The 17,488-nt window shown below is 38.3% G+C and overlaps 2 protein-coding genes across 14 annotated transcripts in view; one reads left to right on the forward strand and one right to left on the reverse strand.

Moving 5' to 3' along the window:
• Window positions 1-333: 333 nt before the first annotated feature.
• Window positions 334-8,933, forward strand: galr2b (galanin receptor 2b). The gene is made up of 3 exons (XM_010730581.3): window positions 334-495; window positions 3,429-3,811; window positions 6,816-8,933. The coding sequence occupies exons 2-3, from the start codon at window positions 3,438-3,440 to the stop codon at window positions 7,576-7,578; spliced, it is 1,137 nt and encodes a 378-aa protein (XP_010728883.1). The 5' UTR covers window positions 334-495; window positions 3,429-3,437; the 3' UTR covers window positions 7,579-8,933.
• A 6,580-nt stretch (window positions 8,934-15,513) lies between these two features.
• axin1 (axin 1) overlaps window positions 15,514-17,488 on the reverse strand; it is a 31,815-nt gene continuing 29,840 nt past the window's right edge. For all 13 annotated transcript variants that reach the window (XM_027285660.1, XM_027285658.1, XM_027285662.1 and 10 more), the window contains one exon: window positions 15,514-17,339. In XM_027285660.1, the coding sequence (XP_027141461.1) occupies window positions 17,213-17,339 (127 nt within the window). In that variant the 3' untranslated portion in view covers window positions 15,514-17,212. The remainder of the gene's footprint in view (window positions 17,340-17,488) is intronic.

Genomic DNA, 17,488 nt, shown 5'->3' on the forward strand with positions numbered 1-17,488 from the left:
TAAATTGAATTGTGCCCTGTCTTAGCACACAGTGGTTTTTATTCACCACACGATATGTTAAAGATCAGTACAAATACAAGAGCCACTGCCCCATCTCATTTGGGTGCATGTGGATACTCCTCAGGAGGGCAATCAATGTTACTGAAAGGTTATTTGTCCGGGAACTTCCTGATTATGCACTGATTGAAAATAGACTGCCGAGCGCTGCAGCCTCCCTCCATAGCTCCGCTCTGCAATCCTTTTCTGCAGTGAAGTGTGAACAATAAAGTGAACGTGGAGGAGGAGTTCTCACCAGGGGGAGCGGGGATGGTGAGGGGAGGGGCGGAGAAAGAGTAAGATATCAGCATCACAGTCAGATAGCGATGTACACAGGGAGAACAGGAGCTTCTGTGTAGGGAGTATGAGCATCTTAACAGAGCAGGTCTGCTGGCAGTGTTGTTCTTAATCTGAGCGGAGAGCTGACGCTTTGGATACTGCCACCCCATCATCAGCTGGGTAGGTTTATCATACTGCATCTGCATGCTGATTCTGAAATGCTGGAAAGGATCTGTAGCAGATTTGCAATTCAAATGTGTGATAAACAGTCAGCATTTTCTTTCTCTTTATCACAAGATGCAGAAATGTTAAAGCTTGGCTGCTCGGCCGGTATCTAAAGTTTGGTTGTTAATCTTAATACCTACCAGAGGAAGATGATTTATCGTGTGTTTTATTGTAGCTCTGTTGCTTATTAATGAGGATGCAAAATATTGTTATGTAATCAGTTGACCTATCTATCCCTGCTCATCGTTGATCACTGCTGAAGACACTCCTGTCAAAATAAAGATGTTTTCCCCACAGAGGCTGATTTAGGCTGTGCTACATCCCCATCACCCACTCCTCTCTAGCTCTGCTGTTTTCATTACTCAGTTTCATTTCCAAAGATTGTAAATTACACCATTATATTAGTCACACTGAGCTCAATCAAAGTCTGCAAATCCCCACAACCTGTCATGTCTCGCATGCTCTATCACCAGCTCATGAATCTGACGCATGTCTCTCCCAGTTTCTCTGATCCCTACTGAGACCGTTGCACATGTTCTCCGCTGGCTGGGGTCTTCGCCCTGTTATCCCACTGCAGTCGGAAATGTAATATCAGTTCAAATTGTCTTCCCTTGTGGGAAGAAAAGGGACTCAACCACACCATTATATAGGCTGCTAAACTCAAGCATGGTCACAGAAAGCTGGAAAATTCTTCTGCAGCATCAAGATGCTTCCTCCTTATCAGTTTAATAGGAATAAATTCATTCCATGTGCACTTTAGAGTGTCATTTCACTGTGATCCGTTTCATTTTGCTCTCAGTCACGATTCTGATTATGCAGCTAGACTGGCAGCAGAGTGCATATTCAAAGGATGTTGAAACTTTAATCATGTTTAATAATTCATTTTAAGACGGTTATTGCTGAGAATGGAGGAATGGAAGAAAACAATACTGAGGGTAACTTACAATAATGCCACAACATTTCACTTTAATGGTCCAGATTTACAGAATTTGAATTGTCTGTGACAGTTCTGTGATTGACTCCTTCATTAATTCTGACAACTGCCAGAATCAAATCAGATTTTTCCATCTGCAAGTCGCTCTGCTGCAGTCTGAGCTGCAATATTATTTCAGCTCCATGAATTTTTATAAATGATCACATTTAGTATGGCATCAATCTGGAGCATAATTCATCAGGCAACTTGCATTTAAAATGATGTTAATTAATGTAGGATAAATATGAATCTTCATTCATGCATCTTTTGTTCAATTCAGATCAAGCTCCTTTCTTGCGTTAGGGGGTTTCTATGAAAAATATTTTTTTCTTCTCCTTTTTAGTCTTAAAAAGATCTGTGATGTTTGTAGCATAAGCTTGGCTCAGCGTGGCGTTACCAAATATGTGGGTTGTTTCCTTTTATTCTGCCACATTCATGCAAGCACATCTCAGATTCCTTGGGTTTTCTTTTCACATAAAGAGGCTACAACAAAAGTGCTATTTTTAAATGCATGCCAACGTTTAAAGGTGATATGACATCAACATATCTTTTGTTGCAGAAAGCTGTCCATTTAGGAGCCATCACTTGTCAATGAACAAGTGTTTCTTTCAAGTCCGCATGGCAGATGAATGAGAATGTATCTCTTTTTTTCCCCCCAGAAAACAGTATTAACAGCTAATTTAAATTCATTTGCACCAGATGCTGTGCATCTGCTTCCAGCTGCCCTTCATTACCTTTGGTACTCCAAAGCTTCTGGATGGCAGTTGGATTTGTGAGTTCAGATGTGCATGCTCTTGACATCGCTGAGAAATCACAGAGTAGTCTTTTGAAGGGTGGACAAATGCAGTAATACTTCTGCAATCCAATTAATCAAGTCTCCTAGAAATTAGGTTTACATACTACCAAATGGTTCAGATCCACTGAAGCACTGAGCAATGTGGCACTATCATCAAATCATAACAAAAATTGATAACCAAACACACAGTGTTTACAGTCTCAGCAACTCTTTGATTGACAGATGGAATTAAATGAAATGTTTGGTAACATCAAGCCTGTGTGTTCTCACTGTGACTCATACCAAGTGAACCTCTTTACTGTTAGGCTGCAATTTTGCACCACTCATCCAGCGATATGACAATTTGACACACACACAGAAAAGAAAAATAAAATGTCAAAAAAAAAAAAAGCCTTAGAGTGCATGCTGACGTCACTATGACGGCCATTCACGCAAGAAGCTTTAACATTACACACAGAAAGCAAATGTCCAATAGCTGAGGTGGATTTCTGCTCTTGAATCTAATGGAGGATAGCACTTGGACAGCTCGGGGTTTAAAATAAATTCCTCAGATTATCACCTGCTGCAAGTGGCCTGGTCCACTTACATAAAAACCAGTCCATATATGAAGCCAACAAATCGCTGCAGTGCGTGACATGATTAAAGGCTGGTAAAGCATTAAGTCTTCACTTTAAAGGCTTCCATCACTAACTGTGTTAGCGTGACAGCCAAGCTTTTAAAAGATGATTTATTTAACATCCCTTAAATTTAATATTTCCCTTTTTTTTAACCGAAACTTAAATCTAGATATATACTGCATGGTAACATTCCTTCTGAAAATATTCCCTGGGTATATATCAGACAAAATATCACCAGCCAATTAAAAAGCAGCCTCTCATTCCTGTCTTATCAACATGTGTTACATGGCTCCACTGGGGATTAATTGGATGAAGAATCTTCTGATGCATGCAGGCTTGTCAACTTTTTTAGTTTCAAATGTATTTCAGAAGTTGCAAAGAGTGCATGAGCCCAGTGGAGAGAAGTAAATAATACTGGATTGGGAACAGTATTCCCAGTTGATGTGAAGCTCTAGGACACATTATAGTTTTTACACGTCTCTTCTTGCTTCTCCTGTTTCAGACTTGCAAAATGTCTGACTTTGAAGATTTCAGCAAACTAGGCGGGCAGGCAAATGTGTCTGAAAGCTACCAGCTTAACCCCACCAGCGTGATTGTGTCAGTGGTCTTCTCCCTTATTTTCCTGCTGGGCACCATTGGCAACAGCCTAGTGCTCGCCGTGCTTCTGCGGAGCGGCCAGGTGGGATACAACACCACCAATCTCTTCATACTCAACCTGAGTGTGGCTGACTTCTTCTTCATCATCTTCTGCGTCCCTTTTCAAGCCACCATCTACTCTCTGGAGGGGTGGGTGTTTGGCTCCTTCATGTGCAAAGTGGTCCACTTCTTCATCAACCTAACAATGTACGCCAGCAGCTTCACTCTTGCTGCCGTCTCTGTTGACAGGTATGCTATCACAGAAACACACTGCAGCATATTATACAACACAAGCTAATTTCCATCTACCTACCAGGCCCTAATGTAACATTTGAATAGGTATACAGTTTTCAAATGACCTTCATATAATTATTGTTCTCAAATAAAAGAACGGGAGGGATGAGCACATTTCCCATAAAGCCCTTTGCTTCATGTTGCAAAATGTTGTTGCTACTAGGGTTGCAACTACAGCAATTATTTCCATTATCCATCAGTTATTTTTGGAAACCTAAATTGCCCTATTGAAATTACTGAATGGGTTCAGATTAGCTGATATTTCATTTGTCCTTGTGCTGTATTTCAAACTTCAACTTAGATTCATTGAGTGATCTTTAGCCATTAAGCACAATATTGTATTGTAAACAATAATTTAATATTGTAAAGTTTCAAGGTTTTGGTGCAGCAAAGTTAATTGCTGTCCCCAACAAGTCGAAAGAGAACAAATTCATGCCAAGGACACATATTATTAATTCAAGGGTATGAATCAGTTATTAATCAGATTGTGATTATTATGATGCAGGATGTATCGTGAATTCACTGCTGATAAAAGATCAAGTATCTAAAGGTTTATGTAACACTTAAAGGTGGGGCAAGCAATTTTGGAGAAATCCATGACAAATACCATGATATAGTGCCAACAATGACAAAACAAGTAATGTCACTAATGTTAGCTGTGTTATGGCTTTGCAAACCATTGTTTAAGTTTTTTGCTGCAGAGCTAAAAATTTAATTTGTCATCATTTACTATACCGTTAATTCATCATTAATGAATGAATGTTAATCATGCTTGGTGAGAAACAGGAATTTATGACATGCCCTGCATTCATTCATCGTGAGTCAATGAACCAATAAATCACGCATTACTTGAGTGCATGTTTTGCATGCTTATCACAGAGAGTCACGCTTACAAGTATTCTCTGTGATGATCATTTTATTCACATCTCCTTATCAGTGTAAAAAAAAAGACAACATGTTCAATACAATTTGTTTTAGCTTTGTTTGGTCAAACTATTCATTTTTTTATTTACTACAGTGAGGTGCATTTAATTAATCCCATTTATTTTTCTCATCTGATGATTAAAACACTATTAACCTCAAGGACAGGAAAACTATTATTCAGAGACCAGCATTAGACAGAGAAGCTGGATCTGTAATTGAATATTTTATGAGAGAGTCATACATTATGGCTGGCTGAAAATTATAACTCCCACAGTGTAAGCTCTAAGCCGTCATTATAGTTGTTGGGAAACATTGTCAGCTTAGTCAATATGGACAGAGTCAGTGTGCAGCTGCCCTCTGTAGAAGACATCCTCTGCTCACGCTGGCTGTGTTTACACTTTAATAGATTTTTTAGACGTTTCCTGCTCAGTCTGGAAAAGAGCAGGAACATCTGAGTTGGGGAGGTTAATAAATTTCTGCTGTTTTCTTCCTCAGTTCCTGTGTAAGAAGTGAAAAAAGCAGCAGCTTGTAGTTACACTTCAGACCAGGAATCCCCAGCAGGAATTAAATCACAGTGCAGCCTGAATGAGCAGCAGCATACACACTCACATAGCCGTTTAATCGAACGTCTTTGCTGCTGTAGTCTGCCACCCACACTCTTACTGTGACTTTATGCCAGAGAAATATCCAACGTGAAAATGATCCCTGATAAAGCAAAACAAGTATGTCATAATTGCTTTCTCATCAGAGAGCTGCACAGAGGTATATTCTAACATGTAACTCACGCTGTTGTACATAATACACACAGCAGATGATTTGACTTTGTCAAGTGTGGGGATACTTAGGGAAATTTAGTCAAGACTTAATTTCACGCAATGTGGTGATCGTGTTTCATTCAACAAATGTTTCCCAGACTGCTTTTCTACATTTTAATTGGGTTCTGATTCAGCAAAATGTAAAATGTGAGAATCAAACAAAAACGCAAAAACCTTCTCTGACATGAGCAGACTGCCCATTAGCACACGCGACTTTATACATTTGTCACACTGAGTAATACCTGAGTACTTGCAGTTGTCCAACCTGCTGAGCCTCCATATATGACAAGTAGGTTCAAGATATCCTTTCATGTTCAGATTTGGTTTCAAAGACCAAAGAGGCTGCTTCTAATTCTGGAGAGCCAGCTGAAGTGTCCTGTAAATGCAGATAAGGAGGACATGGATGTGCAGCTTTACCCAGAATCCCTGCCTTGGGCAAAAGAGGCTGCATTACTGCAAATACACCCTTTCTCTCAGAGAACAGCAGCTCATTAGGCAGCATGTTCAATGTGTCAAGTGCATCTTCAAAAGACGAACAAACCAGGTGATGTGGAGTCAATAACTTCAGCAATAACACGTGAAAAGCAGTGTGGTGTCAGATTATTGAAATGGATTGCTGCCATAAAACATCAGGCTTCTTCTTTCACGATAGCACTTTACAGTATGTGTGGAGGGATCCGCGCTTTATTGCCTACCTGCTCAACAACATCAGCATCACAGCACAAGGCACATGGTCTGTGCTATTGTCTTTGTTTTACCAAGCAATCCAAGCAAAAATAGATCTGGCTAAAAAATCCTTTCTGTGGACATTTTGACAGTATTTCCTTAAGGTGTTTGCTATTTGATACAACCCACAAACAGCTATGGTGAGAATGATTATCCATCCAACAGCCCACAATGTGAGCCACCACATTTATTACAGTGTGCAGTGTGGAGGTTCCACTTTCTATTCTTTCACACAAAATCATAATCATTAGAACAACTCTCACTCTCCACCAGCCTACAGTCAAAACATGCACCAGTATGGCATCACTGGCTAATGAACTATTTCACTTCAGTTTTTCTCATAATATTTATACTGTTCTGTCAGATTCTACTTCAGAAATTTAGATTGTAATGTTTTAATTTAATTTCATTGTGCTTTTAATCATAAAAATGGTAGAAGATTAGCATGTCCAATAATTGTTATGTTCATGTGTTTTTTTTTTGTCTCTTTGTAGGTATCTGGCCATTCGTTACCCACTGCGCTCCAGAGAGCTACGGACCCCATGTAACGCAGTAGTTGCCATGGTGATCATCTGGGGTCTTTCTCTGGTCTTTGCGGGCCCTTATCTCAGCTACTATGACCTGATCGATTACGCCAACAGTACTGTGTGCATCCCTGGCTGGGAAGAGCAGAACCGGAAGGTGCTGGACACATGCACCTTCATGTTTGGCTACGTCATCCCTGTCCTGATTGTGAGTCTCTCATACACTCGAACCATCAAGTACCTGTGGACAGCCGTCGACCCTTTGGACGGCATGTCAGAATCCAAGAGGGCGAAACGTAAAGTCACCAAAATGATCATTATTGTCACCGTGCTTTTCTGCATATGCTGGCTGCCGTACCATGTGGTGATCCTCTGCTACCTGTATGGAGACTTCCCCTTCAATCAGACCACGTATGCCTTCAGGCTTCTCTCTCACTGCATGGCTTACGCCAACTCTTGCGTCAATCCCATCGTGTACGCTCTCGTGTCCAAGCACTTTCGCAAAGGCTTCAAGAAAGTGTTCAGCTGCATCCTCAGTAAAAATGGGAGAAATAAAGTTCATGTGGTTCATGTAGCAAACACCGTGCCTGGGTTCGAAGCAGGCTCTACAGAGGTGTCACATATGCACGAGGAGAACATAAGACAGAATGAATGTGAAATGATTAACAGGCCGATCGCGGAGCCAAGAGAAGCCACGGTGACACTGAATTTGCCCTTTCAGCGACAGACTTGACAAGATACTCAGCTTTGCTGAGTACAGATTGCCTTATGTGAAAGACACTGAAACTAATATTTACAAAAGATGTATCAACTCATCATGATATTCACATTTTTGGTGGCAAACAGGAGAGGGGATAAAATAATTCATGCACAAACATATTTACACAGATAAACACAAAGTATTAAATCTACATCCCAAAAATGTGTTTGTATCATCATTTATCACATCACTCTTTTGTTTAATACTGCTTCACATATTGTCCCATATACACTCTGTCTGAGAGGTTTGTATTTACTAAAAGTAAAATTCTCAGTCTTGTCTTGTTGTTGTCCTGTTCCCACCATTTGCCTTAACCATGGTTTGCACTTATTTTTTCAGTATTTGAGAATCTACATTAACCCAGCACCTTTTACGAGCAGCACAGAATGTGTCTCATAATGTTACACTATGTTTCACCACTTCAAATGATCCCAAAGATGCTCAACGGTTGGCGACTCAGCACCATTTGCTCTTCGTTTGACTCCAAACCGGGTCTGATGCAGGTTCAGGGTCATTGTCTTGCTCATAAACACTAAAGGATAGGCATTCCTCTGCAAAGTGATGCTTCTCCTCCGCCAGTGTGAAATCCATCTTGTGCCAGTCATCACAACACTGCAGTATTTCGAACACCTTGTATGCTCTGCTATTTGAATCTCTTATGTAGTCTTTTTCTCACAAAAGCTCAATCATGACTGTAATCCTCAAGGTCTGACTAAAACCTTTTTGACTGGCTTTGAAAGTCGAATCTGGTTGTCTAACCCTCAGCAGGAGGAGCAACAGGAGGTTATTTGACATTTTCTTTTGTATCTTGCATGCAGATTCTGTTCTGTCTTGACAAGGTTATACTGTAACTATCAATATATTTACAACATGGCATATTTACAACATGTAAGAAAACATTGAAGCAATTGTGTGCAAACCAGCATTTAAAATCTCAGATTTTGGTTTGAAATTCGGTGTAAGAAGCTTAAGAATGAGGTGCCGAAGGGTATAAATTTAGTAAAAAGAGAACTTTTAAGAACTAGAACTAGAATTAGTTTTTGATGACTATGACAAATACTTTTTTCAGTTCTTGATGGAAGACTCTTTCAGTCTTTTTGGACCCCACAAGAAAACGTTTTTGTGCTTTACTTGTATTTTGTAATGATTGTATTCATGGCATGTTTCTCTATGATGTAAAATATTCTATATTTAAATGAATATGTTTATCAATGAGTGCACTTAAGCATTTAGCTGTGTATTTAAAAACTTGTGTATTTTGTGAATTTGAAATTCTAAAAGCTGTGAACATAGTTTGTTTTTTTCTCTCAGTGAAAGCAGGTCATCAGTATCTCTCTTTCTCTCGCTCTCTGTTTTGCTGTGTGTGTCCTACCTCAGAGCTGTAAAAAGAAAAATCTTGTTGCCTCTTAGTTGTGTTCTGTTCATATTGTTTATGATGCAATTTTCCCTCTTTAGAGAATCATTTCCTAACGGAACATTTTCCTTTGTCTTGACCAATTTTCCTACAGTGGGTCTACTGTGATTTTTCCCTTTCCATCTACAGTATATATTTAAGTGTTTTCAAAGTTTTCAAATGTAACAGCCTGTAGATTCTAAGACATATACATATATTTAAATAGATATTTATTAAAATGTTTTAGAACATAATGTACCTAAATTACCAAATAAAATATTTTCTGCTGTGAGATTTTAGTAGTTTTTTTTTTAATTCAATTCAAAATGTGCATGGATGTGAACGAAAAAAAAAAATCATCATGTCTTATGAGAGCACCATTATCACATAAATTCCTGATCAAAAATTGGATGTCCATGCTACAGCTCCACTCTCTTTATGTTTATGAATTATTTGAGTGTCACAGCTTCATCACTCTACTGTTTATTTCAGCAAACATAAAACCAGTTAGCTCGCTGATAATTTAAGATTGCTTCTATCTATCTCTATCTATTCCTATCTATCTATCTATCTATCTATCTATCTATCTATCTATCTATCTATCTATCTATCTATCTATCTATCTATCTATCTATCTATCTATCTATCTATCTATCGTACACACATAGGAGGGGATTTGAGACAGTGCAAAGGGAAAGGGAGGTTGTTTAGTTGAATATGTTATAGTCTGCCTGACTCAGTGATCCTTTGCACATCACTGAAGTCTGCTCAGCTAGAGAAATATCATAATTTATAAAACAAGTGACGTTTTGAGCAAAAGGCTCTTTAATAATCCATTAGCTCACGTGTTACCTGTTGCAAACAATCAATCACACCAAGAGAAGAAAAATATATATTTCCAAAATACCCTATATTTTAAGTGCTTCATATTAGGAATCGGGAATTTTGCATATCAAACATAACATATTAAGCAGATTTAGCATATAACGAAATTTGATAGGTTATATGTTTAAGGTTTGATATGCAGTGCTCTGTATATAATGTCTAATATTCATTTACTTGCTTGCCTTTGGCTGTTCACTGCTGTTGTCTGCAGCAGGAGTAAGAGACTATATTAACGATCGCAGCACACCAGAGCAGATCCCCAGAGATCTGAGCTTCTCTGGGAAGTAGGAGCAGAGCCAGAGGCAGCACAGGCCGCGCTGTACTTAAAAAAAAGGACACTAATGAATACATCAAGCTTCTATTGTCAAAAAAGAAGCAAACTAAGCTGATATTATGTAATGATGTTAAAAACTTTTAAATCAAATTCTACCCTTATAATGGATTTCTCTCTGCACAGGACGGCAGGACTGAGGTGGAAAATAATCAATAACCTGTGATGTTGTACAAACAAATGGGCAATAACCATGGTACACACAGTACATACACAAGCTTTGTGCTGAACGACTTGACAGATCTGGTTCATAAGAGGCATAAGGTATAACAATGAAGACATCTATTGTACAGATGTGGCTGCCTTACCGTCCTTAATGGAAGACCAGAGAATGGTCTCTAATGGTCTTTTTAGAAATAAAAGCTGCACCATGAACAAGTATTATTCATTTGTGTGATAAAATAAAGGATGTTTTTTGGGGGTAGCAGCATGTGATTATGTATTTCACACCTGTCACAGGCCTGTGGTGTAATTATACACTTTCTTTAGTGGTTAATGAATCAGTTGATGCCTTTTAGTGTTTTTTTCAAGCGTTTGAGCACATTTTGTGAACACACTAACACAGATCTAAGAACATTAAAAGGAATTACCACATGATTTTATACTTTCACATTTCATTTTCCCTTTTTATGAGCAGCCTGTTATCCTTCTCTGATGTCTTTAAGTCAATAGAGAAGCAATGTAATATATTTTGACCACCAAGCATCACTGGGTCATTTGAAGATATTTGTACTGCATTTGTTTTTTTTTATGTGAAAGTGACAATAAATGCATATGCTGTTCTAAGAAAATGAACTGTGGATTTGAGCATTACATGTCACAATAATCATAATTTTCATTCAGCATTTGAAACTGTAATATATGTGTGCATGCCTTTGAAGTCGGAGCTCCCTAAATTTTGACACTGTGGCATCTTTATAAAGCAGCCTACCGTTAATTTGTTACTTATTTATTTTAACGCTAGATTGTGTTTTTTATTTTATGCCTGTCTTTTGTGTTTTATTCTAAAAAGGTGCTACATCAATGCAGAAAAAAATCTGCTGGTGATTTAAACAAGTCATTCAACAATGTGTTTGATGCCCAACTAGTAACATCAGATTTTTTTTTCACCTGATACCAGTTTTACCTGTGACTGTAACTTTTTTATGATCATTGTAAAGGTTGCTTAGTGATCAAATTTTGCAGGATAATGATTCATGATCCTGATATAACTGTTCCGTGATTATGACCTCTTCTGTCTTCTGTAGTTCAGACAGCAGATGACGCATAAAGAAGCGCACTGACCCACACCAACAACATCTCCGTCATCAGAGAAGCAAGATGTTCTACCACCGAGGGAGCTTTTACTAAAATACACATCTTGTTCTTAGATAGCTAAATGTGTATCTACAAGGTGTGGTTAGAGTGGGTGTTCTTTTGTTGATGCATTATGTCATGTAGGTGCAAAAATTAGGATGATTGTAGGAAAATGTATCACCTTGACAAGGTTGGTGTATATGCTACAGTTGCTTAGGAAACCAAAGTGCAATTACCTTTGGAGATGGTTTAAGGTTGCAGTCATGCTGGTTTAATTAAGATCTGACATGAGTATATAATGGTATTTATTTTGCAGACACTGCTCCAGACATTGATGTGCACAAACAAACAGTAGGAGGTTTAGGTTGTACCAAAAATTGATCAAGCTCTTTTGTTTTTACTATTTGAAAAACAATTTTACTTCAAAGATGGCAAAGGGAAATGAGATTTTTATGTTTAGCTACACTATCCATCGTGATACTGAAATAGGCTACAAGTTTAGTGCATTGAACTTAGAAAAGCCCAGTTGATTCTAATAATTAGTTTGCGTACCTGGGCAAATTAAAATCAGTACTCGGTGGGTTAGTACTTTCACTCTTTGAAAAAAGATTACCCACATCGGAATTCAAGTAAACAAATCATTTGTTACCGAGCTGTCACGAGAAACAGCTCATGATCAGTAGAGGTAATGAGCTTTCTCATGACATTCACAAACAGCATTGTTGAGTTACATGGACACACAGTACAATGGAGGCACTGGATACCGATAGATTTCTCAACTTCCAAATTGCTCTTATATTTTTTTTCCTCAAGTGACCACACACAGGAGCTCCTCGCAAGATTTCCACATGTGAAATAAGAGTATCCCAAGACAAAAAAAAAAAGAAAAGAAAAGAAAAGAGCTTCAGAGAGACCTGGAAGCAGGAGAAAATGGTCCAAATTTCATGTGAATAGCTGCATTGGAAAAATGTTGACATGTTGAATACTTGTGTCCCCCACTGCATCTTAAAATTGAAACTATTTGTTTGCTGAGAGATTGTTTTATGTGTCAGCTGTTTCTTCATAATCATGATATGAAAAACTTTTACCAAATCAGTATTTGCAACACAATTATGGTTCTCTCCAGATGCATGCCACAATATCGGAGGCAATTACTGATGATGAGCATTAAGTACCAAATATCAAGTCTTTAAGCAGGATCAGTTTGAATCAATACCAGGCCTTTTGTGTTTGCTTCACCTCCTTTTGATGACATAACACACATTTTATTGGTACACAGTTATAAAGAAACCAATCCACCTTGTTTCAGTGTTGGTTGTGTTATGATTGCAGGTTCTGTTGCTGGGTGTGGCCTCCAGTGTCCCTCTCACCCATCTTATCACCCTGACACCTGCTTTCCATCTTCTAAAAGTCCAGCTCAGCCTCCCACACTCTGCTAGATCCTCCAGTGTCCCCTGTGGTAACTACTCTACAGCCAGCTCTGTGAATGTTTTAACCTTGCTCTCCCTGTGTTTCAGGAATCCTGCACACCATTGTCTGCCAGAGCAGTCTGCTTTAGCACTGTCTTGTTTCTGCTCAGTTTTGGGTTTTTGTCATTACCACCTCTGCACCCCTCTAGACCACACTCACCTCAGAATAGATCCTGTCAGTCTGCCTCAGGGAATGGTCTTGATTCTAACTTCTTCTACTGGTGTCAGATATTTCTGGTCTTGGTCTGGCTTGTGTTTGCATGTCCTAATCCTTTTCCCAAGTCCACAAAACACATGTAAACTGGATGGTAAAACTCCTATAACCTCCCCAGCACCCTTGCGAAGGTAGTCCACTGTTCCACGGCCAGGCCAGAATCTGCATTAATCCTCCTGAATCGGTCAGAGCCTTCTTTCCAGCACCCTTGAGTACTCTTTCACTGGGAGGCTAAGCAGTGTGACACACCCTAGTAATTGGAGCACACCCTCCAGTCCCCATTTGAAAGGGAACCACCACCCCGGTCTGCCAACCTTCCAGGTTTTTGCTTCAATGACTGCCAGAGCTGTAGCTACAGAGGTTGTTTTTATTTTTTAATCTCTTCTCATTAGTCCAATATGAGCCTGTGGTCGCAGCATGTGGTAACACGGTAGCAGTTTATCCTTAAATGCTGCAAACATCCTGTTCAATCATCATATTTAAATGGCTCTACTGAGTAGAAGGCATTCATCAGCCTGTATGAGTCAAGGTAAAAGCAGGACAATTCCTGGTAATCTCCGGAGGAAACTGATTTATGTTATTTATTCTAAATCAATATGTTAACAGCGAGAGAGGGGGAGAGGAGTGTTTGTGGCGCTCCATTCCTATAATCTACATAGATGTGAGGTCAGTGGAGGTTATTCAGAGGAATTTAACAGTGAAACCTGTTCAGTTACATTTTTACATTCGGCATACAGATTGGTCCAAAATTCATTCACTGTATATCATCTGATATGCTTGTCCAAGCAGTTTTGGTGGAAGAAGTGTGAGATAAACACGATGTATTGAATATTACCAGTAAACTAAGAGTGCCCTCTTTAGTTTGTGACCTAACACTGCAGTTCTGCTCAGCTTCAAAACAAAACGACCGCTGCACATCACACCATTTAGTCCAACCATTAAATTATGATTTAGACAAACACGTTTTACTACATAGCAAAGACAAGTCATCTTGCACACTTTAAATGTTCCTAACATCAGTAACACTGCCTTTAACCCCTGTTTGCATGCAGAAAACAATGATGAAGGTTGGGTTAATTACACTCAGAACTCGAGAGCGTGTTTATTGCATGTATTTATTGTCCAGGTACCTTTTTTTAAAAAAAAAATGTATGGTAACCATGCTAGTTTGTGAACAGAAACAGGTCCAGGGTAGTGAATGTGCTGAGTGGGCTGCTGGTTGATGACAATTTAAGTTGTACATATTTACATAAAAAAGGTGGAATAGTGGAAAAAAAAAACCCCCAAATAAAATCATAAACAAAAGTCTAAACAAAAATATAAAGCAGTTCCCTGGTATTTTTGTCCCCATATCTGTCTGAAAGTCACACTGCAGACATCATTAGCATAGTAATAAAGGCACTCTTAAGTTTATTATATACATTTCATTGATCTTAAATAAGGGAAGTTTAATTTTGGGGCTTTCACAGTAAGAATCACTGATAATCTATATTTCAAAAGAAATAAAGAATGAAAAGCAAGATAACACAAACAGTATTTAACTTGATCATGTACTCAAATGTATAATTTAACATATGAAGGACCGCACTAAATATATTAAAGATAAACTGATTTAAGTTAGGAATCTAAAAAATAGGCAGCATCAAAAAAAAAAAAAGTTATTCACTCAATGATGAGGTACGGAAAAAAGAAAAAGCCTTGGATCTAACTGTCACACAGTTTCGCCAGCTGACTCTGTCGTGATTTTTTATTTCCATTTCAGTTTGTGCTATTCCAGTGCAAAAGTGTCATTTACATTACCAAATAGAGGGAGCAGGGGGAAAAACTGGCTGAGATATCTTTTTTTAGGGATGCAGTAATAACAGAATATGCCCTGCAAGCTTCATGAAGTGTTTCGAGCCGAATGTCTGATGCATCAGAAAATTGCAATCATCTACACCTTGTCCATTGCAGAAAAACAAAACATTTGAGCCTTTCATGCAAGAGCTTCAATGTTTGAACGTGAATGCATTTATGAAAAGGATACCATATAATAAGTGCTGCTACAAAATGAAGAGGAATATCAAAGTGGTTATTCAAGAGCATGCCAACCGTACCTACCATCCACTTTTTCTTTTTTCTTTCTCTTTGGTGTAACGTGACCATTTCCACTAAACAATTCATTCCTGCCAGGCACAAGATGTAGCTGTGACAAACTGATTGATCAACTAGGCATTGATTAAAAACTTAAGATGTCTTGGGGATCACAGAAATGAACGTCAAAGCTGATAAAAACAAACTTGATGTAAACATAATTGCAACATTTCAGTTATCAACCCTCATCAGCTCCCAGGGAAAAAAATCTACAGACTGCTAAATGGTGCAGCACTTACAGTATGTTTAAATATGCCTCTATGCAATCTTCATTGCACAAACTGTTGGTAGTATTCCGATGACATTCACTGGCCTTCTCATTCAAAATGCTGTGATGAACAGGTTCAAGGACCTCTGCACTGCAGGCATTAATTCGAGTGTGCAAGTCTACAGGTGGAGGAGGTGCTCCGCTGTGCACAATACTAACCTCTAATGCTGAAGGCAGCACTGAACAGTGTAATTCAGAGTTGAACTGAAAATAAAAGAAAATTGGCAAACTTGAAACCCAATGTTGATTGGCACAGATTTTACAAAAAGGTCAAATTACTCATCCGCAATCAGGATTCATCATAAAAATGATAAAATCTTTAGAGAGGCCCTGCTGGTCTCAACTCATATTTCAGCCAGATGAATTAAATTTAGACACATTTAGGCTTTCAATTGGACTATTATTATGTGTAGCCACCAATTATTTCAAAGATTGTTGTTACTTATTTACTGAATCATTAATATAAATGCCCAAATGTAGTTTTTTGGATGAGGGCAACACAATTATTATGAACCAACTTGCATAGATATTCACCTTGCAATTTCCAATAATCTTTTATTTTTTCAGTATTATTGCATCTACTGTGTTATTCCAAGGCAATCTTTTTTTTTTAACTTCAACTATGTTGGGTTAAAAACATTGCAGTAGAAGATAGTACATGAACATAGGCATTAGCTACATTTACATGTAGTGTACACCAAATGACCAGCAGAATAAAACATGTACTATATGCAGTAATGTGACCCAATAAACTCCTACAATAGATAATAACTTATGTTGTGACGGTGTCAGAGAGGATTTGTAAGGCAGAGTTTGTGGTGGTGTACTGGATTGCATTTGTGTTTTCCTTGTTGTATTTTGAATCAAATACAAAAACCACCACAAAAACTGAGCCTCAAATTGCAGGAGGCTGCGCAGGGGATTTCTATTTTTATGGTCACTATGTTTACTGCTGTAGAAATTCACATTGCAGCCTACATTAAGACATAGTCAGTGGTATTTAATAAAAATCAAAGTGCAGCCTGACTCAATGCCACAAAATAAAGTACTGTGAAGTATTAAAAACACTAAGAGGAACACAAACGTTAGAGCCCAAAGGACTCTTACAATAAATGAGAACATAAAACAAACAAAAATCAGCCTTATAAAGGATTTTGATAGTCAGGGGCGACACTCCCGCTTCAATAGGATTGAAAATGAGCATTTAAATAGTTAAATAGATATAAAATTTTGTTATCTTTTAACACAAACTGTACACATCTCGTACCAATACATATAAAAAATTACAAGTGTGGTTAAAGGATACCCTCTGATACAGCATATCAAAAATATGTAGCTTTAGTAGCACTTTTGTTTCATCTAATAAACTTTACAATGCTACATTACACTCCAAAGAAGTGAATGAGGTCTTTTTTTTTTTCTAGTCCAACGTCACTGCTGTGGTGCTACCAAGCCTCAAAAGTCACAAGTCATCCATTATGACCATTGTGATCAACTTCAGATCCGCTCCCTCTATATTCACTTTCTTCTCCACTCCTCCAGTTTCACTGCTAAAACACTTCCTCTTTGCCATCCAGTCACTGGCTTTTCCACTCTTTCCTCTTCGACGCACACACCTTCAATCAATTTTTTCGACTTTCCCGATAATCTTCTCCTCAAAGATGGGCAAGATAGCATCATCTTCGCGTACCTCTTCAAACACCACACCGCAGTCAAACTCGTCGCTTACCTTCTTGAAATAATACCTGAAAAGTGGAGGAACAAAGTTACTTTCTGGGGTTGTTTAAATGCTACATCAAAACCTTTAAAAGTTATTTCAAGGTCTTTAGAAAAACACAATTTTACAGAAGCTACCTTTATTTAACTGGTTTGGATTAGAACTAATATTCCCATA

The sequence above is a fragment of the Larimichthys crocea genome, chromosome XII (genome assembly GCF_000972845.2).
Source record: "Larimichthys crocea isolate SSNF chromosome XII, L_crocea_2.0, whole genome shotgun sequence".
Taxonomy (NCBI): domain Eukaryota; kingdom Metazoa; phylum Chordata; class Actinopteri; family Sciaenidae; genus Larimichthys; species Larimichthys crocea.

Excerpts from the sequence above, each read along its gene's own strand:
- galr2b (XM_010730581.3), top strand. The coding sequence starts at position 3,438 with ATGTCTGACTTTGAAGATTTCAGCAAACTAGGCGGGCAGGCAAATGTG. Across the intron at positions 3,812-6,815 it reads GCTGCCGTCTCTGTTGACAG|GTATCTGGCCATTCGTTACC; the intron begins GTATGCTATCAC and ends GTCTCTTTGTAG.